Source organism: Chelonus insularis, unplaced genomic scaffold (assembly GCF_013357705.1).
Source record: "Chelonus insularis isolate UGA/USDA-ARS -01 unplaced genomic scaffold, ASM1335770v1 contig_23_pilon, whole genome shotgun sequence".
NCBI lineage: Eukaryota > Metazoa > Arthropoda > Insecta > Hymenoptera > Braconidae > Chelonus > Chelonus insularis.
In genome coordinates, this window is record NW_023276443.1 from 207,712 (window position 1) to 235,347 (window position 27,636).

Genomic DNA, 27,636 nt, shown 5'->3' on the forward strand with positions numbered 1-27,636 from the left:
TGGATTCTCCTTTCCTTTACTTCGGTACCAACTAACTCTATCAAAAACAGATATTAATACTCAATGAAATCCGAAGTAAATGTCATTGGTTTAATTATATCGTTTACAAGTATTATTAAAAAAATATAATGTATAACTCAGTAAGTAAAAATTTATTGCTTATTCAAATGACAACTCATTTCTTTCTTACAAAAGGACAATACAATGTTTTAATTCAAGCCGAATAGGTGTACGTATAATTCTGCTTATTCTACAAACTTGTTTCAAAAAATACTGTTCCTAATTAAATATACTGATAACCTCATATTACGTAATTACAATATGTTACAAAAATGCATATGTTTATTTCATCATTATTATTCGATGAAGTTTTTAGTACTTAGATATAGTGGCAATAAATTCGTTCCAGGAATCTTCAATTGGAGCCAAGACGGTAATTACTAATAGTATAATTACAAATAGTGCGATTCCAAAAACATAAATACTTAGTATAATTTTTCTGAATCCCGCTAACTGAAAGAAGGATGCAAATTTATTTATATTTATAAATAATATTAATTGTTATTATTATTCATTGTTACTTACAGGAGCATCTTTTTTAATGCTCGAAGCAATAACAGATCTCATTCGTAAATCTTTCATTGGAAAGGTATTAATACTTTCAACTTTCTTCTTTGCTACAACTAAACCTGCAATCTGCAAATAAAGGTTAATAGCATTCGACTTTTCATCATTACAATTTCCAACTAGTTTTTATTAAACAATAACTGCACCGGCCAGAAAAGTAATTGTTTTACAAATTTCAACATATTTATAATTGTTATAAAATGATATTGTATTTTTACCGATAATAAAATGTGATTGATAGCATAAAGAATAACGTATGCTATCAAAATCCAATCCACCCATCTTGGTATTTTTGCTTTGGTCAATCGAACAGAGAAAAAAAGAGATGCCACTGTAAAAGATGAAAAACGTATTGAAAATTTATATAGAAAAATTAAGCTTTGAAGATGTAATTGAATTTCTAAAAGAAATGCTGGACTCCAAAACTTATTTGAGTCATAAAAATTACCCGAGTCAGAATTTTACTCTTATTTTGCCGCTGAACCCCCTTAAAATCTATATTTTCCCACTGAACCCGCTGAAAAAATTTATTTTTGCCGCTGAACCTCCTGACAGAAATGTTTTTTGCCACTGAACCCACTGAAAAAATTTATTTTTGCTACTGAACCTCCTGACAGAAAATTCTTAGGTTATTTAATCTACCAAGGGAATTAAAGTTTCAAATCATACATATGATGTTTAATTAGTTTTATTTCTATTATTACTATTGTTTCAATACACTGTTAACCGTATATTTTTAGTTACATTGGACAATATTAGTTACATACAGAAAAATTCAATAATACATACAATATCTAAAAGTAAGTTATATTTTGCGGAATTTACAAATAAGATTCTGATAATAATTTAAATCTTTACTATTCTACTTTTTTGGTTTTGACAGGGGATGCAAAAAATATTCGATCATTGATCTCCACGTATATGATTGCATAATATTGAGAATTACAATAACATTCGTTATTATTACACTTGCAATAAAAATATTTTATAAATGAATGAATAAAACCCATTTTTATTTCATCATTTTCAACGAATTTTATAGCGTAACTAATTGTTTGTACAGACGAAGAGTATTTTTTAGCAACATATAAACGATTATCTTTTAAAAGTCTCAGAAATTCCCATATATGTACATTATTAACCTCAATTCCGCTGTGGTTTAATGCATTTAAAATTAAGTCGGGTATATCGTCTAATAATTTATATTTACCTACACTATATCCACCATTAAAAATCTCTTCTAGTACTCTTACCTGTTTTTTTTTTTATTTAAACAAAAATTACGAACATCATCATTATTAATACTTTCAATATCTTTTATCATTGTTAAAAGAGGTCCATGTTCCCGTACAGAATTAGCCAAATGTAATAATAAATGGATATTCATTGAACAGTATTTGACATTATATAAATCTTGAAATTCGCGTACAAATCTGTTTAATAAATCTTCAGCTACATCGATCATGGCATAAGAAATTTTATCCGAACTCAGGATTGAAACAGCTATAAACAGTCGCAAATAGTGATCATAATATTCTTGTTTCATGATACCATCAAATATTGGTAGTGAATAGTAGAAAAAAAGTGCCTGAACTCGGATGCTTTCCAATGAATGATGTCATTAACGGTACGAGGCATACGATGTATAAATTTCGGTGGCTTTATTTTCTTTAAACGATAATTAACCATTTCGATACTGTTGTGCAAAGAAAATGGATAAGATTTGAAATCACTCTCAAAGAGTAAGAGTAAAATTTTCTTGACAACGCCGCTATCAATAGCATGCATTCTGTCTATGTGTACACTACGTAAGAAATCAGGCATAATCCGCGAAAACGCTGTGTGCCCTTTGACTCCAAATTGCGGATTATTAAGTGTAGCCATTCCTGCTAAGGCTATACATCGTTCTAATGTTCGTATCTCAAATCGATTAGTGTAAGGGAAGATCTGATAAAAAGATCTTGGTCCAGTTTGAATGGATACTCCAGGGAAGAAGCAAACAGGGCATCCATATTCGCCATTATATTGCTTAAAATTTAAACACTTACTCTTTGCGGATAAGTCGCATACTCCCATTAATAAAACATTTTTCACAGTAATTTTATTTCTATTGGGAAGTTCAACTTTGATCCCAGATAAAATTTTTTCAAAAACTTTTCGAAAACTATATATAAATTGATTGAAATTTCACCAAACCAAAGTCCTAAAATCAATGTGTTATATCTTTTTTTTCGTTCTTCGAATGGTAACTCATTTATAGTTAAATATATAGGCCATGCACTGATTTTGGATGATTTGAAAACTGGAATGCCGTCTGTATACCAGGTAAAAGATATATTGTTGCGATTTGATAGAAAACCGCTATCATAAGCATCTTTATATAATTTACCGTCATAAATATCGCAAATTAAATTGTTTCCGTTTCGTCTTTCAAATCTCATTTGTAAACTCTCGAAAAAATTTTGCCTGGCAAACATGGTTTGCATATGACGAATTATTGGTATCTCAATAAAATGCGATGTTTTCTGAGTATGGCAACTATCACATTCCTGATTTTCATTTTTCAATTGTTTTTGACAAAAAGAACAGTAATAATGTTTTTTATAATTACATTCCGTTAAATTAAAAAATTTCTGAAATTTATACACACTATTTCTAATTAATCCAGATTTTAAGCAATGCATTCCTATGATAGCAATTATGTCTTCTATAGTAGTCATTGGTAAATTGTGTTTCAAAAATAATGATAAGATGGATAGCATACTTTCTTTTACTGTGATATCAGCTCCTAGGTACAGAGGCATGTTTTCATTTAAATTAAAATTTCGACGTGCTTGTTCTTCTTTAATTCCATCTTCATCGCTGGATTCATTATTTGATTTAAGTGGCACTTCAAAAAGAATGCCACCTTCTTCAACATCTTCGTTGATCAACTCATCTCCATGGATGTCCAACAACTCACCAACCAGACTAGTTTAAAAAGAATTTTATATAGCATTTGTTACATTCTAATTTAGGTTTCTCTTTTAAGACATTTATATTTATAAAATAAAATATTAATTTATATTCAATAACTTACACATGATCATTGACATTATGATCGTTTAAGAGCATCTCCATTATATTTTCTGCTTCAAGTTCTGGTGCTGGATCACTTGAAAATACCATGTTGAAATGTCTGTTTTGGTCTTCATTATTCCTGAATTCACAATACAAATAAAATACACATTTATAACACCGAAAATAATTATATCAATGTATAAAGTAAAAGACATTGTATAAAAGATAATTATGAGATTAATAATATTGAATACTTACGTTAAAGTATCTGATGATGGTTCTGGTAAACCTTCATTCGGAGCATTTATTGCTTCGAGATCATCATTGTCATTCCTTGGAAACAACTGATTTAAACGGTTACGATATTGTCGTGGTCCAAGATCACTCATAGGCTTTCGTGACTTCACATTCAATTTTTTTAATTAACTTAATAATTAAAAAACACTTTTAAACTCCAACTTTCATTAAAAATGTTTGATTCAAATGTACTCTATGCACTTCTTATTTTACACATATGTAATTAGTATCATTCACATACACAGTAAATTTTTTCAATGGATTTTCATTTTATCAAATTAAAATGTATCAAAATAATAATAAACTATTGAACTGTGCAAATTAGTCAAAATAGCAAAAAATTAGTATACAATACAGCGTCGCTAGAATATCGAAGGTAGCGCTAAATGTATATTCAAGATGGCGATATATGCTATGGTGGCTGTGGTAGATCTTGGTCGATATAGTAGAATGGGAAAAGCCCAACGACCAACGTTATTTACATCACGTGATTCTTGCGCATGCGCTTTAAGGATTTCAACGAGAACAGACAAGTACGCACGCGTCGTTATTCGGCAAGTAACATAAACAGTGCAGCATTTTTATGTTTTAAAGTAAAAGTTTTGATTGGTGATTTTCATTGTTTTAAGTAAATGATTGTGGTGCATTATTAAATGAACATGGGAAGAAAAAAATTGTACGCCCTTGTCTGGAATTTTAGTGCTAAAAAAAAACCAAATAATACCATTATCAAACATCCCGAAGAACAAACCCGACGTTAATAAAGTTTTCATATGGAAAGATGAACAAATAAAAATCGTGAAGATAACAAGTAAGTAATCATCTTCGTATTGTCATTTTTTCATGTTTTTTATTATAATCAACAAAACGTTAGTAATATAGTTAAAGATGAAATTAATTTGATATAATTATAGAATCACTATGGTCATTAATAAAAAGTAGTTAGTTTTTGTAATATTTCATTGTAATCTCATAAAATATGACATTGTAATTATAAATTTCTAGATAATGAAAAAGAAGTTCAAGAAGATATTGAAACTAGGGACAGCCAAGCTTTTAACGCCGAGCTTACGGACAAAGAATTAGAAAATGCAGCACAAATGGAAAAAAAACAAGAAATAAGAAAAGACTATTAAATAAAGAAAAATATACAGAATCCATAGGACAAGATAAACCCATGTATAAAAAGATTAGAAAAGGACAACACTCATCAATTGATTCACCAACGACTTTAGCGACAGAGGAAAACAACAATATTATAAACCATCAAAGGACTATAACCACAACAGCTATTATTCACAACACCTCAGAACCTTCAAATAAAAGTGTCAACAATACACATGTGATGACTATGAAACAAAACAATCAAGAATCCTTTTCTCCAGCACCCTTAGTTCGTAATAATCCAGAATTTTCAGATAAAAGTTTTAATAATATGCATTTAATCATGGATTTATCAAATCACAATCAGCCTGCTGTCCATTGGAAACAACCAGTTGCAAACTATGAAGCTGGATCAACTTTTGGCAATAACGTTCCTAATTATGGAAGCGAGATCACCATAAATCGTCACAATTCTGTGAATGAAAACAACTACGCTCAGTGTAGTATGAAACTGAATTCTGTACTTCAAGTGACACAATCGCAAAATGATACACAATCAAATTTGGATGACTCTTTAGTATCTGATGCTGAATCCAACAGTGGTATGATATCTGTTTGTAATGACGATTCACATAATTTTTCGTTTGCTCACGAAATTATTGCAAAAATGCCTAGTGGTGAAAGTATGTTCTTTTTATGATATCACAAATTTACATAATCTAATATGTGATACATTAATCTTTTGTCTTCAATTTGCAGTTACAGTTCGTGACATTGCAGTCCAAAAGGCAATTTTAGAATCGATGAAATCATCATTTGACAAAATATATGAAGAAAAGAAGAACTGCAGACAACCATTTGAGGTATGCAAATTATAATCTTAATGAAAATTATTATGTTCATTCATCTAAAATTGTAACTTTTTGCAGTTATCACCTGATTATCTTTACCCAGGCGATGAAAGAGTAAGGCCCTGAAAATTTTATACTTATGGCTTAAAATTGAAGAAGTGTATAAAAATAAAATTATGAATTTGTAGGTTGAAATCTCGCCGAATGTGTCTTTTTTTTGCCAAAGAAGATATTCCAGGAAATTGAGGATGAATATGATCGATCCAAAAACTGGCAGAATTTAGTAAAAATGGTTTTAGATACAGTCTACGGCAAAAATCTCGTGAATTTTTCGGTGGAAGGGTTGAAAGGACGTACCAAAATTCCTTAAAAGGATTATTCGGTAATGTAAAAATGCATGTTTAATTACATCTTAATTATAAAATGTAAAATCTGAAATATTGACTATAGTAACTTAAGTATGAAAATTTGTATAGAATGGGTCAACCGCTGCACTGAGAACGATATTGTAAGTCAGAGCGATTTCATTAAACAAATAACGTACAGAACCCAAAAAAATAAACACGATAATGGAGAAAGTTTGCCCAGATCGCTGGAAAATGAAGGTAAAAGTTAAATATTATTTGTATAATTATTACATTTATCAAATACTTTTACTGAAATCACCAGTATAAAATGATTTTCATAATAATTATGTATTTTGTTTCAGTTACAAGACGAGATATACAAGTACAAACAGCTATAGTCGAATCACTCGAAAGAGCCTTCAGCTGTCAGCAGGAAACAAATAGGATTTTAAATCCTGAATTTAAGGTATTTGTTTATTCCTATATTGAAAATAGTAAATCAATGTTGCGTAGTAATAAAATTTTTAATGTTGGTTTTGTTCCAGATACCAGATAAATATTTACACCGTAATGACGATAAAGTAAGTATTATCATGAACTATTAGAGTACTTGATATTCACATATCATTATATATTTTTTTGATTGATATTTAATAAATGTCTTTTGTTATTTAATTACAGCTCCCAATAGCGCCAAATTGTTCGTTTTATTTACCTAAAAATTTTATCATGAGAGTAAATTTACAGTACGAACAAAATAAAGACTGGACCGTAATAGTAAGGGAAACCTTTTTATTAATTTATGGAAAACATCTCATACGATACTCAGCTACCGGGAAAAATGGACGCGAAGGAATCAAAAAAGAATTATTCAAGGGTTTATGGCGTGAGTATATTTTATAATAAATATCGTATCGAAAGATATAAGTGAATACTATAATAAAAATTTTCAATCATTAACATTTTGTAGAATGGGTTACCGATCTTTCAAGTGACGTCAAGAGATTCACGTTTGTAAATTTCATCACTCATATGAGCTGTAACCAGCGTAACTACAGGAGGAAGAGTGAAGAAAAAAAAACAGATAATATGAGTTTTAATTAATTATTATTATTTTTTTAATTTTAATTATTTAAATAAATATCAATTAATCAAAAATATATAATGAAACTTGCATTAAATTTTATTTATTGTTAAAAAGGATGATAAGAATAATTATCTATTCTCTAAATATTTGGCTTAAGAAGAGATCAATTTTTTACAGAAATGTGAAAAAGTTAGATAATTTAATTATTAATTTATATCCGTTCTTCTAACGATATGAATATAAATCATAAATCTACAACGCAAAGGTTCAAAAAAGTAGGTCTCTTAAGCCTAAATATTTTAAGAATTTAATTATATCATCCTCTTTAATTCAGCTGAAATCTAAAAAAAATTTCATCCACTAAAATTCCTGAATTTTATTTCCTGCTGAAGCCCCTGAATTTTATTTTTCCGCTTAAGTCCCTGAATTTTTTAAAAATATTATGCCGCTGAAGCCTCTGAATCGGGAATTATGAAGGGGGTTCAGCGGCAAAATATAAAAATTTTTTATATTATTTTTCTTATACGAAACAATAATTTTTTCCCGCTGATGCTCCTGAATTCAGGAGGTTCAGCGGCAAAATAAGAGTAAAATTCTGACTCGGGTAGGACTACAGTCATTTTCAAATCCTCTACCATGTATAATTCGATGTATTACATATTGTGGAATTAAGCATTCTTCGTATAATAATGTAGACGATACTTACCCGCAAACAAATGAGCTAAATTACCAATAAGCCAATGCGTCCAGTTGAACAAAGGTCTTCTTGGAGTGTTAGGATGAGGTCTCAAAGCTGCCATAAACGGTTGAATAAATACTAATATAGTAGTAGCAAGACCTACTGATGCATGAAGTGTTTCTCGACTCCAGCCACCAGTTTTTACGAAAATGAGAATGAATGCTATGAGTGTCATGGTCCATGTTAATATCATACCAAACCTGTGCCACTGGAATAAATGAGTGGATATTTTAGAAAATAGAAAAGAAATTTGTGAAAGGAAAAATAACAATCCTTATAACATACTGCAAACCATTGATCCTTGCCACAAAGTTGGGATTTCACCCAAGTTTGTTTGTAATATCGTGCAAGAGGCATTCCAATAGATGCTAGTCCAATCCATGAAAAAATCATAAGTGCACCATGAATGCGAATATACGCATCGCTAGCTGCCATAATTTTACCGATATCAGCTAACTTTTTTGGTGTGTCAGATGCTACGTATATGATATCGTGAAATCCCACTTCGCTAGTATCTAAAACAAAACGTTTTTTTTTATATATTCAAAAGAATTTCACTGTGTGCAAATTTAGACAACGAAAATTGATTATCTTCAAATAAAATGATTGACTTATATCTCTATAACTACATATAGTTGTTTTTATCGTGTTATTTTTTAAATGAGACGAAATATTCTTGAGAAAAATCCCGAGGTTGCGTTTATCGCTGTTTTACCGCTGAGCTGTAGTGCATTTATACTAGAACATAAGAAAATTGTAGAAGATCTGTGCCGAAACAGACTAGTCTCATGCAAAGATCTCTCGCTTTTAGTAACTGAGAAAAAACTACACGCGTAATTTCTCCCCGGTGTGGGACTCACGCCCCATGGTGCGTTAGCTGGTGTGCTATCCGTAAATATTCTTTTCGAAGAATCTTACGTTTTAATTTACTTCCTGCAGCCAAAAGAAGATAATAGTTTTTTTCAATAAGATCAAATATTTCATCTTGAATGACAGTTTTCCCATTTCTAACAAATCTGCAATAGAGCAATCCATTCTCTACTGAAGTCTTCTCTAATGATACTATTCCATCTGGAGTTGAATTTCTCATATTGTCTCTACCATAATTCCAAGACATGTGCAAACTTACAGTATCATTCTCCTTGATGCATTCAACTACACTGTCATCACCCTGTAAGTTTAATTTGTATTAGTACGCTCATCGATTGTTTATAAAACTTGATAATGATTGATTTACCATTTTATTGTCGTTCGATAATCCGACCGCAATATAACTACCACCTTTGCCCAATAATTCGAAAATATATTTTTCTCCTTTTACTTTAACTCCAACAATTGCTGTACAAGATTTATCATCGACGCATTTGTCATTATTACCAAAACAACTTTTTATAGTACCACATCCATCATAGATTGGATGATGTTGATCACTTTTTACCTAAAAACAAAATATATAATCAATATGATGATAAATCTAAAGACTATTGTAAAATTATTTATGTGAGAATATGTAGAGAATTCAAATACACAATATTGATTGAATATACTTATCCAATAATAACAACAATTAAAAAGTCTCATACAAATAAAAATTGACTCATATCTTGCACAACTTCAAACTCATTGGTTTTACGTTAGCCAAGAGGTGAGGCAATTTTTATTCTTACTAAAGTATTGTCAATCAAACATTTTATTTTCAATTTATAATCATTTTCTACTTGATGGTCAAACGTGGAACATTGCACAATAGTCTTTTATTGGTAATGTAATGAAATATCATTACAAATCATAAAAGGTTTTAGATTTCCCATAAGTATTTTATGTAGTATAGAATTGAATTGTGACCATGAGAAGTAGTGACCTGGGAAAAAAAAGTAGAACTTTATAGACCAATATGTATCGCCCATGACCTTTTGAAATATTTATACGAAACTTTCACTCAGTTCATTCGACTGACAGGTACATTAGATGAAATATTAATATTTAATACATGAGATATTAGCCTGTATGTATTTTTGTGAGACATAATAACGTCTAACATGAAATTATGTTTATTCAATAGGAAGAACAAAATCAAAATTACCTGAAACACGAGTTTTGTCACCAATTATAAGAGAAATGAAGAAAAATTGAATCAAAACTCATTCAAAATTAAATTTTATAGAGAAAGTACTTTTTAATTGTTAATTGTAACTTTTATAGACAGCGAGATATGCTTACTTGAAGTTCAAAATAAAAAAAAAGCAGTAAAGAAGAATAAAATATATTAAGAAAGGTAGGTTTATTAGATCCTATTATCAAAGCAAAAAATATCAGTGCCCTCTAGTGGTCTGGGTGCAACCCCAAAGATCCACACGACTGACTTCCCAGCGGAAAGAATGATAAAATTTAGTTTACTATTTTTCCAGTTTTTCTACTCTGCAAAAAAAAATGACTGAACTGATTTTACTGAAAACCTAATCGGGTTTAAGCTGCATCATTATACATCGAATACAATTGGTCCTACGTCGATGTCATTTTTTGTTCTCAAAATAATCGAGGCGAAAAATAATTTCGAACGTACGCACATACACATACAGACGTCCACCTGAAAACTGTCGTATTCAACTCTAGGAGGCCTTGAAACGTGAAGATATGTCGAAATTCGGGATTCGCAAAATCGGACCCGACACTATAACCTTTGACTGGGAAATTAATAAAACTTATATAATTCACTAAATTTTATAAAATATAAAAATTTTACCGGGCTTTCTGTCATAGGTTCATAATATGGTTCAGTAGTGGTTCTTTGAGTCGAAGATAATGGTATTGATGGCTCTGATAGCTCTATGTTTTCCTTCAGTACAGTAATGGGTGGAGATTCAACGCCAATCCAATAAGTTGCGTAATCTTGAACAATCGTTGAACTGTAAAAAATTATTATTTTTATTAATAAATTTCAAAAAATGTGTTATCATTAACTATTATATTTATCAACATTTCATATTTTATTTACTTTTCACAATTATAACCGTTCTAACTCTAGGATAAGTCCGGGGTAGAAGGCCAGTCGAAATAATTTATAGAACTGTTGACTAAATGTCGCTAGTAACTGTTTAGTTCGTTTCACATCGTGCGTGGGATCAAAACTACTGCCAAATGTTGGCAAAACAAATAAAAAAATAGCAATATTTACACGGAAAAAATTTCAGAATCTATAAGTTGTTTTCTAGAAATTTTTTACCAACCAAAATAGTATTTTTTTCAAAGTAAAAAAAAAAATTAATAATTTTTAATTTTTTTGGGCAGTAAATTTTCCCCAAAATTGACTAGTAAAAATTCCTATAAAATTTTTTCTGTGTACTCAATTAAAAGTCTAAAGCGATTTGACAGATTGTTTTTCATATTTCTACCTCTCTTACTCGTTTACATACGGCCGACCAAAATCTGTCAAATCACTTTAGATTTTTAATTTCGGATATTTTGTTTATTCTTCAACTAATCGTCCTTATCTCGTTTCATTCCATAGATCGTTGTTGCGCGAATCTTTTCCTGTAGGTATTTTCTTATTTAATCTATTTATTTGCCTAAAATTAGTGCGCAAAAGTTCATATACAGTAAAATCCGTTCAAGACGATTTCACAGGGACTCAACCAAAAACGCCCCTTAAGCGGGAAAGCGTATTATGCGGGATGTATAAAAACATGTCTCAAGTTGCTGGGACTGATGCAAAATGGCGTATTATGCGAGAAATCCTATCAAGCGTGATCGTATTAAACGGGTTCTACTGTACTATATCTATATTTTTCCCTTCGAGGCGCTTTGAATAATAAATATTTTTATTATTTATAGAACACATATAAATATATATTTTACGAAAAATTTTATTAACTTCCCATTAGGAAGTTATTGTAATTGGGTCGATTGGTGAAATTTAAATTTTTATTAAATCTCCACGTTTCAAGATATTTGCAAGCATACTGACATATTTTTAGAATGATGTATGTATGTATGTATGTATGTATGTAAAAGATTAGCTATTTAAAATACTTTTAAGCCAAACAATAACAATTTTATTTGAAAATTAAGTCGATACTGACTTGACATTTTTGTTCATAACCAAATATGACTCTTAACAATTACGCATTGTTTATAACAATATGAATTTGTTATAAACAATTGAAAATTGTATTTATCGATTAACTGATGCGTATATTACATAGATTTGGATGCTTTCAACAAAATAATATTATTAATGATGAAATATGACTCGTAAAAATTACATATTGTTTATAACCTTTTTTTTGTCATGTATTCAGACTACTGTAATTCTGTTAATATCTAAATTAATTATGCTAAACATTCAGAAAAACATACATATCTCTAGTTTGAGATAACTCTTATTCAATTTAATGAGATCTGATTTTTTTTTCTAGATTTAAAATTTTTAAAAATCGTTTTTCAAGAATTCAGAGAAGCTTGTTTCCAAAGCTAACTGGATTGCAAAATCGGTATACTCACTTGAAAATTATGGTTCCTTCGTAATCTGATGGAGGTACCCATTGCAACAATAGATTATGTTTTACTTGATTGTCAGTGTGAGTAGCAGTATTCTGAAAATGTAACAACACTGACATTATTCAATTATTACTGGAACGCTGAACTTTACATAGCTTAGAAGGCCAACGATAACTTTTCGATTCATAAATAATATGATTTAAGATATAGATACTCTTTATAGTCTCGTCTATATGCCTCGATAAAGGTGAAAGTTAAAAATTATTTCTAATATTTATCAATTTGGTTTGTAAACTTCTTTTTTGGTGACGACAAAGAGTGGCAAACATTTGTGGCACACATCACATAGTGTGTTATTTAACAACATTTCATTAGCAGTTTCGGTTCTCTTTGGTTAGTAGTTCTCAAGATATTTAATTGTTAATATAAAATGATCGCCGTTTATTGAACAATCGACTAGGTTATTGAAAATTCAACTTTTGTTTGTGAAAGTTTTAAACCATATTGACTGGACTACTAAATATTTCTTAACTTCTAAGTTAATAAGTATTAATTGTTAATGTCAATAAAATTTGCAACCTTTACATTGATTTTTGTTCATGCATTTTTTACGAAATATTAAAATTGAAAATAATATTATTCATAAATTACATCGACATCAGCTTCACACTTGATAGGCTGTATACCCTCAGTAATATTTTCGAACTTTCCAATTATCTGATGAGTTGCAATATCTCGGGCGTTGATTATAAATCCTTTAAACGGAAGACCTTGAGAACTTCCTAATGTTATTTTCACACTACGTTCCTCTATAGCAGGTCGAATTTCATATGGTAGATATGAGGTTGCACTATGAGTGTCTTTATGTCTCGGCGTAAGGTCATTGCAGGTAGAAGGCGGAGCCCCAGATGATAACCCAGTAACTTCATCTATCGATTGATAAAGTACTACGATATACGTGGTTATCCCTGTAAAAGATATAAAAAAAAATTTGTCATCTTTTTCCATATTCTTCGGTCATTATTATTTAAAAGATACTTTTTGTACAATTGAAATTATTATAAAGGTTTAATATTACAATAACAAAATTTCAATCATTATCTCGAATAATGATAACAAATAGTTTATATACTGGAAAAAAAATTCACAAGAAGTTATCATTCTGTAACAGATATTGTGAACTATAATTTTGATTTCATGAAACTTTATTTTACGTTAAAGAAAAAAATTTTAACCAATATATAACATTGCTCTAGATTCAATTAGGGATGTTTACATGACGAACTTTTTACTAATATTTATCTCTTCGTTTTGAATCATTTTTAAATTATAAATATATCGTATCATAATAGATATTTTTTATAAAAAATAATTACGCTTTAAAAATGAATAAGTGAAAATCGCTACAAATTGGTATATTCACGGATTCGCAGCTATAGCTATATATAAGTTATCCGCTGTTTAAATTGTAGACATCTTATAGCTACGAATCAATGAATGTTTCCTGATTAATTTTTAGAGAGTACGTATACGTATTGTATACAATTTTTTTCTTTTTTGCATATTTATTTAAACTCTACATAAGCTTGTTCATTACAGGATGTGTTAATATTACATTGGTGTCAAGCACTTATAATTAATATTTCCATGCCTCATTTGCTCAAAAATTTTGGAATGTAGTGACTATTTTTAATGTTAAAAATTTAGTTTTTTATTCCATATAAGAACATGGATATTTTTTCCACAAATCTCTCTACATAATAGTCGGTCGCTTTCCTAAAAGTTATTACATGTTTAAAAATGATTATAATTATAGAATATATTTTTCTATTGTTTTCATTTCATTCATCTTACTTTTACACGAAGAACAACTATTGCTGTAATTTTTATTGTAAGATACTAGTCAATTTTTTTTAATAATCTGAATAAAATTTGAAACACATGTTATGTTATTCTACGGTATCTATTATTTCACATACCAGTATTAAATACAAGTAAATTTCAGCTATTATAATGCTTTAAATTTTACAAATTATTCATCATTATTGAACACACTTTTTAGAATAAAAGATGATAATATTTCTATTTCAAGCACACGATTTTATACATATATAAAATAATGACTGTTAACAAAAATTGACATGAATACGGGATACAGAAATATCCATTCACTACAGTATTAAAGATGAATGCAAAAAAATAATGTTACAATTGTTTAAATTATTAAAATATGTCACATTTGTTCAAAATTCTAGCATTAAATCATCTGTATATTACAATTACAGAAACAATTTTTTTCAAAAATAGTTCATCAGTGCCTGTGATAAGAATTATATCTAAGTTTGCCCGCATGACAATAACAAAAAATAATATTTTGACTAACCATAAACTATTCAGTTTCTAATTACGACGTATTTTATTCTGTGATTATTGTGACTGTGAATAATTCATTAATAGCAATTGGGAATTTTTAAATTGCAATTTTGTTTACTGTCGTTAATGTTATTTTAAAAATTGCAAAGACGCGTATCTCGTAAATTTTTATACTCTTTTGATTGAAATTGGTCCCATCAAAGAATAATTTTTAGTTTTTGAGTTATAGATTTTTTGTTATGGATTTTTTCGAAAAAAAAGAACAGTTTTCTTGGCATCGATTTCGATGTTGCTTCAAAAATTGCAAAGACATGTATCTTGTAATTTTTTATGTTCTTTCGATTGAAATTGGTCTCATTAAAAAATAAATAATAGATTTTTTGTTATTTTTAATAAAAAAAATGTATATTCGCAAGTTATATAAATATGTAAATAAAGGTATTTTTCATCATTTTTTAAATTGTTTTTAACGTATAAGGTCGTTTTAGAAAATTTCGATTAAAAATATGTGAAAATGAAAAATCACCTTTATAGGGTGTTAACTTTGAGGGTGATTTTTACCCCTTCAAAACGTTTTTCCGCCGAAAAAACACGTGGTTCATCATTTTCGAATATTTCCCTTGTATCCATTAGGAAATAGACTGTTGTCAGACTTACGTATGTTGCTGTGTTTTGGTTTCCTAACGTAAGATCAACATACGATCGACGTCAGACGTCAGATGCTGCTGCAGAAAGGAAACGAACGTAAGTGTGTTTTCACATACACAAAGTTTTCTCTGTGTATGTTGCCATTAATATTTAATCTATCTCAAAATAGACAACTTTTTTAATTTTAGACATGATGAGCATATTATAAAGAAACCCATCTAAACTACTTACATAATTATTGATAGCATATTTATAAACTTATATGAATGTTTAGTTTCTGACTGTATTCAAAGATTTTAAAAATGCTCCAATCATACCAAATGTTTTTGTAACGATAAGTGAATTGAAAAAACTCTTTGTTTGAGATTTCTTGTGAAAACTCAAATCCGCAAAGCCTCCTGTATATTTCCATTTCTTAAAACCTGGGCGCTTCAGACGCTTAACACGGTTACATTTATCGTCCCACGAAAATACCGAATTATAACGTTTATTCTTACAGTACTTTCTATCAGAGTCGGACGGACGATTTTTTGTCTATTTATGCGGGATAAATTTTACACTGGTTTAAGCTAGTCTACTTTTTCTTCTTAGGTGTGAAATGTACTATTTTTTTGATTTTATTATGTCAAACAAAAAATTTTGCTTCCCGTTTTTGGGTCCCAAAGCGACGTATTCTATCCCATATAAAAAGACAAAAAGTCTTATGTGCGCATGCCCAGACGGGTGTTATCTTTCTCTGCGAGAGAGACAACGTCACTTTTCCAACCTCAAAACAGAGAATAAACTTGAATTTTGGACGATTATATAAAAAATAATATGTTGACCATCGGAACAAAGTAAGATATCCTTACCGGGGTGTTTGCCACCCAGGTCGGAATATCATCCCGGAGAAAGTTGAGTAAGGGTATAGAGAAAATTGAACACTCATAGACTCTAGCCCAACCATGAGTTTGACGTTAACTAGACATGAAATAAAATTTTTTGTTGACAGTCAACTTTTGATTTATAATTTTTTAGAAACAAAACAACAAAGCTCAAAGTAATTTTCATTGAATAATAATATAAAAATAGAATCAACAAAACATCAACAGATCTTAAGCTTAAATTTAAGAGTATATTCAGTCCTTTTGTTCAAAGTTAGACTCGAATACTTATGTAATTATCAATATAGCTTATATTATAAAAGATCTTGTGAACTTAATCGGCATTGTCACTGTTGCAAATGATACAGACGAAAGTAAAACCAGCACCTGGCACACATTTTGTATAAGTCTATTCCCTGCAAACTTGATATCAAATCCATGTTTCTTTAGATAAACTCTTAAAATGGTTTTTTTTCATTTTATTAAGCACCTTAAACCAATACAGGTTTATTTTGGCTATGCCAATGTACAAAAAAAAGTATACATATGTACAGATACGAAATAGAAAAATATAGAAATATACAATTTATATTACATAGGTAGATGAATGGCTTACAAATACAGTTTGCAATTCACAAGGTATTTGACCATGCATAAACACGCGGAGATATTTGGCCTTTTGAGCATTGCTTGAAAATCAAGCTGATTGTGAAGCTTAAGTTTTTTCAAGTCGTTAAAAAGTACACTACGCTGGCTGGTATATAGATCGCAGTGCCATAATACGTGATCCAAGTCTTTTACATTCTTGCTGCATTTACAAAGATCGTCATCGACTATGCCTATGCGCTTAAGGGATACACCAAGGTTAAAATGATTGGCTCTACATCTATTTATAATAACTATTGTCTCTCTGTTGAGACCTTTGTGGAAGAACCACGGTTTGGGACCATCATTAGAAAACTCCTGAAAGTATACCTTACCCTTAGTCATACCATCTTTTTTAATTTTTTTGCGAGTGTTATTCGTGAATGACTTTTTATAGTCTTCAAAAAGATCAGTGAATAGAATAGGAGGTGGAGACTCGTTGGGCGAGTAGAGCGTGACTTCTTTCGCGAGGGTGTCAGCTCTTTCATTCCCAAGGACGCCGGCGTGTGAGGGGACCCAGCAAAATTTGATAGAACATCTGTTATTATTACCCCCAGCCGTCGTGAGCTCGAAGTATTTTTTTTAATGTCCAGGGTATAGAAGTTTATTTTTATACTCGCGAGAGAGCTGGAGAGGCTCTCTAGAGCACTAAGAGAGTCAGAAAAGATATGAAACTTAGTATTTACATTTGGACGGACAAGGTCCAGAGCATCACTCAGGGCGACGCACTCAGCCGTGAACACTGAGGATTAGGATGTAAAGATCTTGTTTTGAGGTAATTTAACTCCGGGCAAAAGCAGGCAGACCCCATCAGTATAAATAGAGAATGCCCCACCCCGAGTGTTTACATTATCAATTGAGCCAGAATTTCATCTAAACTTCTATTGAAAGGAATCAAGATGACAATTATTTCATATGAGTGTGCGAAGATGTTTGATGAGCAGATACTTTTGGTGTCGCATTTTAACTCAGAAAGAGATTCAATACATCGTCTTAGAATGGATTTCTTTTTTCTCTTACATTTAGCACATCTTTTTCTGAACTCTAGAATTTCCTTAGCAAGCGGTAGGGCTGGATTAGAAAGAATTTTACTTAAATACATACTACAAAGAAGCCCTGCCCTGTCCTGAATGAACATGAGCTTGGATTCCGCTAATAGGATATTTTTTGGCGTGGAAATCCTGTAACCCAGCGTGCATCTGATAGCTGTTAATTGAATTTTCTCGATCTTATCAATCCTGGTTTTTCGCGCTGGAAGGTGGATGAAGCTAGCATATTCAATCAGCGACCGCACAAAGCTTCGGTACAGAGTTAACAAGATTTCAGGGTCAGCCCATCACCAAGTACCACAAAGAAACTTGACTATATTCAAGGCTCTATTGCATTTATTTAGAATGATTTGGCTATGTGAATCAAAGGACAGGTCATGATCAAATTGTATATCCAAAAAACGAGCATTAGGACTAGATTTTACGATGACGTCTTCGATTCTAATACTAATAGAGCCTGGCGCTATTTTTTTTTTATTGAAGTGGAGAAAAACAGATTTGTGGGAAGCTAGTTCGAGTCCTAGCTTGCCTATATTGTTGCTAAGTGTTTGAATTGATTACTCCATGATGGCGATGCCTTTGATAGATGATTTGACACTAGTAAAAAGAGCAATATCGTCAGCGAATTGAGAAATTGTGACGTTCGAGGGAATATCATTATCTATATCTGCAACATACAGTAAATACAAAAGGGGACTGAGCACCCCACCTTGTGGTACGCCTTTATTTATTGTGCGAAATAAATTTTCATTTTCTTGAGAAAGAGCAAATCTCTCATGAGTCAAATGTTTTATGAACTTGATCATTCTTAACGAAACACCTATTGAGGCAAGTTTGAAGAGAAGTATATCACAATTTACGTTATCTAGAATTTCCTTGAAGTCCATGAAGGCACGTTCTACCGTGAGTTCAAGATTAACGAGATTATCATAGCAAGACCGACCAGTTCTGAGCCCTGATTGATTTTGTAAAAGGAGTTTATTGTGTTCAACCCACCATTATAATCTATTTTTGACCAAGGTTTCATAGAGTTTGCATACGCAAGAAGTCAACATTATGGGTCTGACCTCGGTGTTATTAGGTTTATCTATGAAGTGTGTTGAGAATTAATTAATTCTCAGTTTGAATTTACCAGGTGACAGGAACTTCGGCGGCCATCTTGGGACTGGGTCGATAACCAATCGACTAAATAATCAATAATTCTTAATTTAGTCAATCATTCGACTAATTTTCAGTGTCCCTTTTGACTAATGAAGTTCCTGTCACCATTCTTTCACTGTTCTCGTTCACGTGTACACGCCATTCATATTCTTTCTTAACAAATCTGAAAGTTTTGAGACAATCATCAGTACTAGTGCTATTGTAAATCATCAGAAACATTCAGGCTTTATTCTGAAACTAAAATCAAGAAATATTTCAAGACGGTTCATTGTAAATTCAAGACATTTCATTAAAATTCATTTTGCATTGCATTGATAGGCTAACGCCACGTGCACAATCACATTCTTGCTCAACTCGAGAAGCGTGCTGAGCTCGTGTGGGAGGTCAATAATACCGAACACACCAAGTTGAGTATTTTTTGGACATTCACTTCAGATTCAGTAATTAAAATAGACTTTCATTGATTTTGAGCGACATTCAGTCTTCCTATTTAATAACAACTAGTTGTCAGTGTATTTAGTGTACCTGTTAGTGCTGAAAATAAAGATACTTTATTTTTTATAACACCTGACTTCCGTTTGCTCTGTTCCGGCACAATCATCCCTATCCTTAAACGGTTAGGTTAATTCACAAGTTGAGATTTTCTCAACAAAGTGGATAAAGACTTTTTCCAGGCATCAGGATAGCAGGAGGTTTCATGCATTTCATTAAAGATATCTAATAATATTAATTTGAAGTTGACTGGCATGCTTTGGAGGACCTCGAAGTCAATGCCGTCAATACCTGGAGCAGAAGAGCTATTTTTAGGGTCAAGAGCAGCATTGAATTCAGCAATGTCAAAGTGCGAGTCCAGGAATGGATTTTGCATGCATGAAGGTAACCAATGTGGGCTGGAACCTACCCAGGAGGGGCTTATTTTATCAAGGGCTGTAAAGCCATGCTTCCCCCGTCCGAAGGACGGAAATTGAGTACCTCGCCCCTTTGGGCATAACTCTGGGAAATTATAACTCTACTCTCTTCGCGATGGCATTTCCCGAGATGCGTATACCTGCACCTAGAACAGGCACAGGGATACACGTAACAAGCCCGAGGCCTTACAACATACCACTACGAGTCCGACCTCAATTGGCCAGTTGTACCTAGGCCTACATGTCATATTTTGACTTTGCAGCCCCAGGCACAGGGCTTTAGGCTTTATCAGCTTTGGTCGGCGGTCGCTAACGCGTCTCGCGCTCGGCGTGTTCGACGTGCCCACATTCAGACTACCATATGGGGCAGTACGAAAGTAGGACACGACGGATTATGATCAATAATCTTTAATTTGCCCCCGTTGTTACGTGACATATCTTAAGGACAGAAACATCTATGCAACCCCGGGGGCCCTTTATTAAGGGCTGTAGACAGTTTATCATGGTTCTGATTGTGTTCTTTGACAAAGGAGGGTTCAATTTTGACCCGTTTATTTTTAAAGATTTTACATTTGCACCAGATATATTTAGGGTTATCTTGGTGTGAGATACTACTCGCGAAGAGTCTAAAACAAAACCTTTTTCTGCCTTTAAAGGTACGAATAGCTACAGCACAAGCTCTTTTGTATACGAGATAATTTCTGTACTCGTTGGTAAATTCCCACCTTCTGAAGGCCGCTCTTCTCAAGCGCTTGACACGATTACAGTCAAAGTCCCACCAGTAGACAGGGTTATTAATTTTTTTAGATTTGAAATGCCTATTACGTGGAGCGGAAGACCTAACAGCTTTGGTTATTGAATCAAGGAAAAATTGGTATTTATTAACGGCAGATAAATTATCTTATAGTGTGCTTTACCAACGTTTAATTTCAAGAACAAGGGAAAGTGATCAGAACCCTAGGTGTCATCCCCCACTTTTATATCAATTTTAGCGATGAGATTACATGTAGCGAAGGCTAGATCGATGTTAGATTTAGTAATTACATTAGAACCGACTCTAGTTATAGAATTATCATTAAGAAGAAATAAATTACTGTTGTCTAAACTGTGCACGAGCCGTACACCATTAGTGTCAGTGTCACGGCAGTTCCACCTCTGGTTATGTGAATTAAAATCGCTTAGAAGGATAGTACACTTATTTAAATCGATTGTATTGATTATCCGGTCCCAATGATCTTAGGAAAGAGTGAAACTGGGAGTTCTGTAACAAATTATTATGTCTACAGCAGGTTGCAAGGTAGTAATACTGAGACCGCAGATTTCAATAGAAGGACAGATAGATTGAATGCTATTTATTTCTCTGAATGCCAGAGACTTACGAAGTAGTACCAGAATGCCCCCTCCTCTTGGGTGAATTCTGTCCTGACGAAAGGTGGTGAAGCCTGGGAACTTGATGACGTCATCAGGTGACAGCCAGGACTCGACGCCAACAAAGATGTCAGCTACCTTGAGGATATGCGATTCAAGCTCTGTTGTACGCCTGCGAATACTTCGAGCGTTCCAAAAAATTAATCTGACAGGCTTTGACGTGTCCATGATTGAGATTAATTTTCATTTAAATTGTCAATACTGGAGCTAGAAAGACTCGATGTTATGCTGACGGCGTCTGTAGTGGCTCTGTCTGGGTCGAGGCTGTCGATAATCTTGGAGAACCTATACTTCATGCTCCTTGCTGTCAGTCAGCGATATAGCTCTCTCAAATTAACAGCTAAAGTGTATCTATTCGTGGTTAAGCATGGGATATTTGCAGCTTTTTTCTGCTGAGTTTGTTCGATATATGATTTGAACTGGTCGAAAGTAAATTCGTATTTGTCCTGATTGGTATCAGAGTGACTCAGAGTGGGAACGCTTGCTGATCACAGTTTCATTTGTGTGCGAACTTGTTGATAGTCTACTGGGAGCAGGTACTTGTATATATTCAGAATGATTATCGTTGGAAAAAATTTTTTGTTGATTTGGCTCGGAGGATGAAAGAGCACGTGAAGTGTCAGTGACACTGTCCCCACCTTGAACGTTTGAACATGATTTGGCTAGGTGTCCCTCTCTTTTACATGCGTAGCAAATGACAGTATCCTGAGAGAAATAAATCCAGTAATTTGTGTTGTCGTAATTTATTGATACACGCTCAGGTAGCTCGGAAACGTCGTCAGCGCGCACATATGCTTGTCTGTGGAAGCTAAGTATATGTGAAAATCCTGCATCGTTCAGTCCAGCTCTAATGAACGAAATTGACGACGTTAGGTGTATGTGATTTTTTAGAAAAAGGTTTTCCAAAAAACTGTGTGGAACGATGGGAGGCACGTTTGAGATGATTATTCTCTTATGAGGAGAGATGAGAGGCCTCATTTTAATCACATTGTTGAAGATGATGAGTTGCTTGTGAGTCGTGGTGAGCTGATTGGCGATTCGGGAAGACGATAGGTAAACACAGATTCTGTTGTTGGAGATTCTAGAGATGAACTTGATGGACGAAGGCATGACAAGGTCAGCTATGGCTTTGGCATACTCTTTAATAAGTAATCCTTCCACGCTGTCGCAGATTATGGCTTGATCTTTGGTTGGAAAATGATCAGTTGAAGCGGCATCGGAGTAAGTTTTTGACGTTGGAGTTGACATGGTGAGAGAGTAACAAAGTAGGATCCTCTGTAGACAGAAGCCGACTCTTGAGATACACAAAAAAGAAGAAAGAGAGTAGCAGAGCATTAGTTGGAGCAGTAAGCTTCAAAAAATAGGCACGTTAATGTTATATTACACCAATCGTATATCTTAGAGAACGCTCAAACTAAGGTAAGCAGGGGCTTGAGAGCCCAAATATACACGTCCAAACGCTTCGAAGGAACAAACGAGACCCTAAAATAGTTTTCGTAACAATTCAGACAAGAATAATCACTATCGTTGCTTTCTTTACTTGGTCGGAGTACTTTTTTAGAAACACTTTTCTTTCATTTTTTATCAATGTTCTTCTTTTGCTTTCAACTTTTTAGTCCACTCGTAATGCGTTTTTCTCGCAGGTGTCTGTTACATAAAATAACAGGTTTTCTTTTTCTTCTGTTAAGTTTGATAGCTTTTCTGGAGCTTTCCTTTGAACATGATCGAACAATCTTCCGGGGGCTAACGTTACGCTTACTCTTAGCAGCTACAATCTTATTCAACTTCAGCACAGTAGACACTATTGTCTCATCCGTATTTCAAATGTTTGACTCACTAAATCCATGTTTGTCTATCACTCCAGCCAATTTATCAAAAAAAAATATTGACAATCTGACCATTAAATGATTTTTTCCTAGCAAGTCAAAGTCCCTTTTAAGATTAAGAGTACTCGTATAATAAAATCTGCAATGAAAATTATATCAAGTAATCCAGGTACTCAATCACAGAGACCTCGAGAACTTGCCCACTTGCCCATGCCTGTTTTATACACATCAAAAGTACAAGAAATTTATAATAGTATAACAAATAACATTTAACCATTACACACGAAATATTATTTTACTTTTTGGTCAATGTGCGCGTGTACCCTATCTCAAAAACTTCTATAATGTTGAATTATTGGTATTCAAAAAATACGAATATTTTATTGTCCAATTTTTAACACAATTCTCATGGAGAATTATTACATATAATAATTCCATCTATCTACGCTTTGAAAAAAATTGGGCCAAGCCGTTGGAATTCTAATCATAAAACAAGTTGTTATTCTTAATAATTAAACAATAGCTAACAATAGGTAACTAAATTTTTTCTAATTATCAGAGATTTAGAAGATGAACGAAATTTTATAATTTTTTTTTGCATTCTATCTACAATCATAAGATGTATATTGTCTTAATTAGAACAATGATCTATTTTCAATAAATAAAGCCTGATGGGATTTGATGATTTGAGAAATTTTCTGTTTCTGAGGAAACTAAATTTAACTCTTTTATTATCATTTGAATCTAAGCTTTGCACAGATTTTTATTGATATCCGAAGATATGGGTTTTGTTTAGATTCTAATTAATTGTATGATCATTACTGTAATTATATTCTATAAAGATCGACAAAATATTATTATGAATAACTTTATTCGATTAAACGATTGTATATTGGCCATAACAATAGCGATTCGTTGTAAGCAAAAAAAAAACAAAATGATGGCGAAATTACGAATATCAATAAATGGAAAATATATCGTCGAAATACCAAGTGTACTTAGACGTATTTTATTTCCATAAATGTCTTAAGCATTCAGATATAAAGTAAATTCTCTAAACTTTGGAATTTAAAGGTGGATTGGTCATCAATATGGACCTTGTGGATATTCCAATACTATCTTTTTAAATTTTCAGGATCTCAGCAGTATCTTGAAGCTATGAATAGTAGCCAATACTCAAAATGGGGGCAGGTTGATGGTTTTCACCATGACAAACAAAATGTTCATAGCGGTCAGGCCAACTCCCACTGGGAAGTATACACGCATTTGAAACGTATGCTGAAAAATGATCAACACGGTTCGACAACACACTTTCTGAAGCATATGTTTTTGAAAGTGCATTGTCTTGATATTGTTCTAACAATTTACAAGCATTTTTACAAAGATTTAAATTAATTTTGTTTAAATAATTACAACAATTATTTTCATCTCACTTTTTTTTTATTAATTAAAAATTAGTTTTTGTTTTAAAAATCAGTACTGCTTTTTTTTTAAATACAGGAAATAATAAAATAAAATTATCAAATACTTTCATATTTTATACATAACGATTGTGAAAAATAATTATTGAATAAAATAAAACCATCATTCCAAGAAATATAAATCAATAATATAAATAATATCATTTATTTTATTATTAACAGATAATACAGAATTTTATTTAGTTATATTATTAATGTTTTTAATACTGTTATATTTCTCCGAATAATAGTTAAACATTTTGAAAATACTACAATTATTTAAACGATCCAAATGAAAGTTCATTTTAATTCTTTCTAAAATTCTGGCTGAATGATATCCGATAGTTAACAAAATAAGAAGAAACTATTTGTGTTGGAAAACAACGATATTAGTTGCATGAGTATGAACACATTTATACAGATACCTACTCCGGTATTATCACATATCATACAGAGAGTTTATATATTTTCAACTCCATTTACTTTTAACTAGCTTATTTCAAGAATATTGAAACTGTTAGTTTACTTAATTTTCTGTTAATATTCTTATTATTACTATTAATATTTATAATTATTAGTTAATTGCCATTTAGTTTAAAAATTTTTTAGTTGAAAATATATGAGTTGAACGAGAATCTTGTACGATTATAAGGATCACAATTACATTACACTGTTAAAAGAATATATTTGGTGGGACTAAATGAATTCATTAAAATTATTTTTCAGCATTTATTTAATACAAATAAATATTGATTTGTAGGTAATAAATCTTCTCTGCTTAGCTGTCTGATATTATTATATTTATAAAACCATTAAAAATTCATACGAAATTAAATGGATATAATGTAATTGCTTGTCGAACTATTGTTTAAAAGAAAATATTAATTTTAATCATTACGAAACCGTTATTCTTTATTTAAAAATTTTCAATAAATAAAAGTTATTTCATCATATAACCTAACATTTGATTATGCTTCGCCGTTATTCTACCTTACTATCGAGCCTAATCATAGTATTTAGATGAAAAATAAATATTTGTCAGCAGCTAAGAAATCATTCATTGAGCCAAATAAATCTACTCTAATGAATAATTTCTTAACTGTTAACAAATGTTCATTCATTTTCTTTTTCAGATAACATATTTATTAGCTGCTAATAAATTATGTTAGTTAGAAAGAAATACTTCTATCAGTGTACGAACTATTTTTTTTGCGAAGCATGAGGTGATTACACAAAAAACTAAAACGTTCTAAAATATTTATTTATTAGAGTAAGGTCCAATGAATAGAAGAAATATTAAATTCTTTTAATAAAGATGTATGTTTTATTTATGATGATTACTTATTTATTTTTTGGGCTTAACTTTCTGTCTACTGGCATGCTTACTCAACTAAGGAGTATTTTCATCAAAAATCGATCTAATAAATTTTACACAGCAAATTTATAAGTGTATTACAGTAAATACACATACACGTGTTTAATGCTAAATACCATAAATCAATGATAAATTTTAGTACATTCCAAACTGTATCAAAAATGACTATAACACTCTAATAGTAAATACAATTGTATATTTTTTTTAGTGAAGGCGTCATAGTTAATGTATAGCAATTTAACATTAAACATACCTAAGATGTGTTATTTTAACTCACTTCAAATTTACAGTGTATTTATTAAAATAAGGATGCTTTATCATTTTGCCCTGTTTATATTTTAAAATTTATCTTATTAATTCTTCCAACTCATCTAGCGAAAGTTTCTTCCTCCTACCATTATTATTCGACATTGTTTCTGTTACAATCATACTCATCTTAGATAATATAATAAAGTTCTTATAAAATCCAATACATAATTCATAAGAAAAAAAATGAATTTCAGAAAGATATGGTATATTGAAGATTAGTAATATTAAAAAATATTATAGTTTAAATACAATTTGAGATACTTTCTTTCGCACATCCAATATTAAAACATACAGGAAGTAAAACCACACATGTTGGAGATCTAAGAGTAATGAAAATACTTTCTCTTGCATTCTCACTTGTTATACGACGTGAGATTATGTGATAAAAATTTTCATTTTTGAAAAATTAGAAAAATTTATTGATATCAATTTAAAATAATTTATATTTTTATCTCACGTTATATAACATATTATTTTCATTCAAAAAAACTTACACTGAAGCATGATAATAGTTCTCATTTTACTAACGGTGAAAGTTATCCGATATATCAACACCACTTGATTGAAAAAGAAAATTAGATATTCACAAAAAAACTATCACCACTTGAAAAGAAAAAAATTAGCTAAAATATAAACTTTTAGTCTTTAGAGGAAAAAAATACATCACAATGATAAATTATAAAAATATACTGTTAGAAACAAGCACTAAAATATTAACTTAAATTTGAATTTGAATTAAAATATCAAACACTCAAAGTAAACAGATCAACTAAATCTCATTGTTGCAAGGACTCAACAACACATTTGTTTTGTAAACAATGAAATAATCCATTTAAATCTGGACCAAATGTAAGAACATTATTGATACTGAGTTACAATCATTCTAAATGACACCTTGAAAACTCAACAATCATAAACAGTGAACGGTATATAAGTATCATCGAAAAGAAATGAGGTTTTATCCATGAAAGTATTTCAGGTA

The 27,636-nt window shown here is 31.2% G+C and overlaps 3 protein-coding genes across 3 annotated transcripts; 1 reads left to right on the forward strand and 2 right to left on the reverse strand.

Moving 5' to 3' along the window:
• Nucleotides 1-131: 131 nt before the first annotated feature.
• LOC118064578 (putative ferric-chelate reductase 1 homolog) lies at nucleotides 132-27,602 on the reverse strand. Its single transcript, XM_035079264.1, has 11 exons — nucleotides 27,149-27,602; nucleotides 13,261-13,577; nucleotides 12,613-12,704; nucleotides 10,856-11,018; nucleotides 9,350-9,550; nucleotides 9,031-9,283; nucleotides 8,398-8,627; nucleotides 8,080-8,320; nucleotides 846-958; nucleotides 586-696; nucleotides 132-513 (listed from the first exon to the last, which is right to left on the reverse strand). The coding sequence occupies exons 1-11, from the start codon at nucleotides 27,171-27,173 to the stop codon at nucleotides 373-375; spliced, it is 1,887 nt and encodes a 628-aa protein (XP_034935155.1). The 5' UTR covers nucleotides 27,174-27,602; the 3' UTR covers nucleotides 132-372.
• On the reverse strand, nucleotides 989-4,734 carry LOC118064580 (uncharacterized). Its single transcript, XM_035079265.1, has 3 exons — nucleotides 3,946-4,734; nucleotides 3,707-3,826; nucleotides 989-3,597 (listed from the first exon to the last, which is right to left on the reverse strand). The coding sequence occupies exons 1-3, from the start codon at nucleotides 4,074-4,076 to the stop codon at nucleotides 2,718-2,720; spliced, it is 1,131 nt and encodes a 376-aa protein (XP_034935156.1). The 5' UTR covers nucleotides 4,077-4,734; the 3' UTR covers nucleotides 989-2,717.
• Nucleotides 4,985-7,358, forward strand: LOC118064581 (uncharacterized). The gene is made up of 9 exons (XM_035079266.1): nucleotides 4,985-5,771; nucleotides 5,848-5,951; nucleotides 6,018-6,053; nucleotides 6,128-6,321; nucleotides 6,416-6,544; nucleotides 6,649-6,752; nucleotides 6,832-6,867; nucleotides 6,968-7,172; nucleotides 7,257-7,358. The coding sequence occupies exons 1-4, from the start codon at nucleotides 5,162-5,164 to the stop codon at nucleotides 6,221-6,223; spliced, it is 846 nt and encodes a 281-aa protein (XP_034935157.1). The 5' UTR covers nucleotides 4,985-5,161; the 3' UTR covers nucleotides 6,224-6,321; nucleotides 6,416-6,544; nucleotides 6,649-6,752; nucleotides 6,832-6,867; nucleotides 6,968-7,172; nucleotides 7,257-7,358.
• Nucleotides 27,603-27,636: the final 34 nt, after the last annotated feature.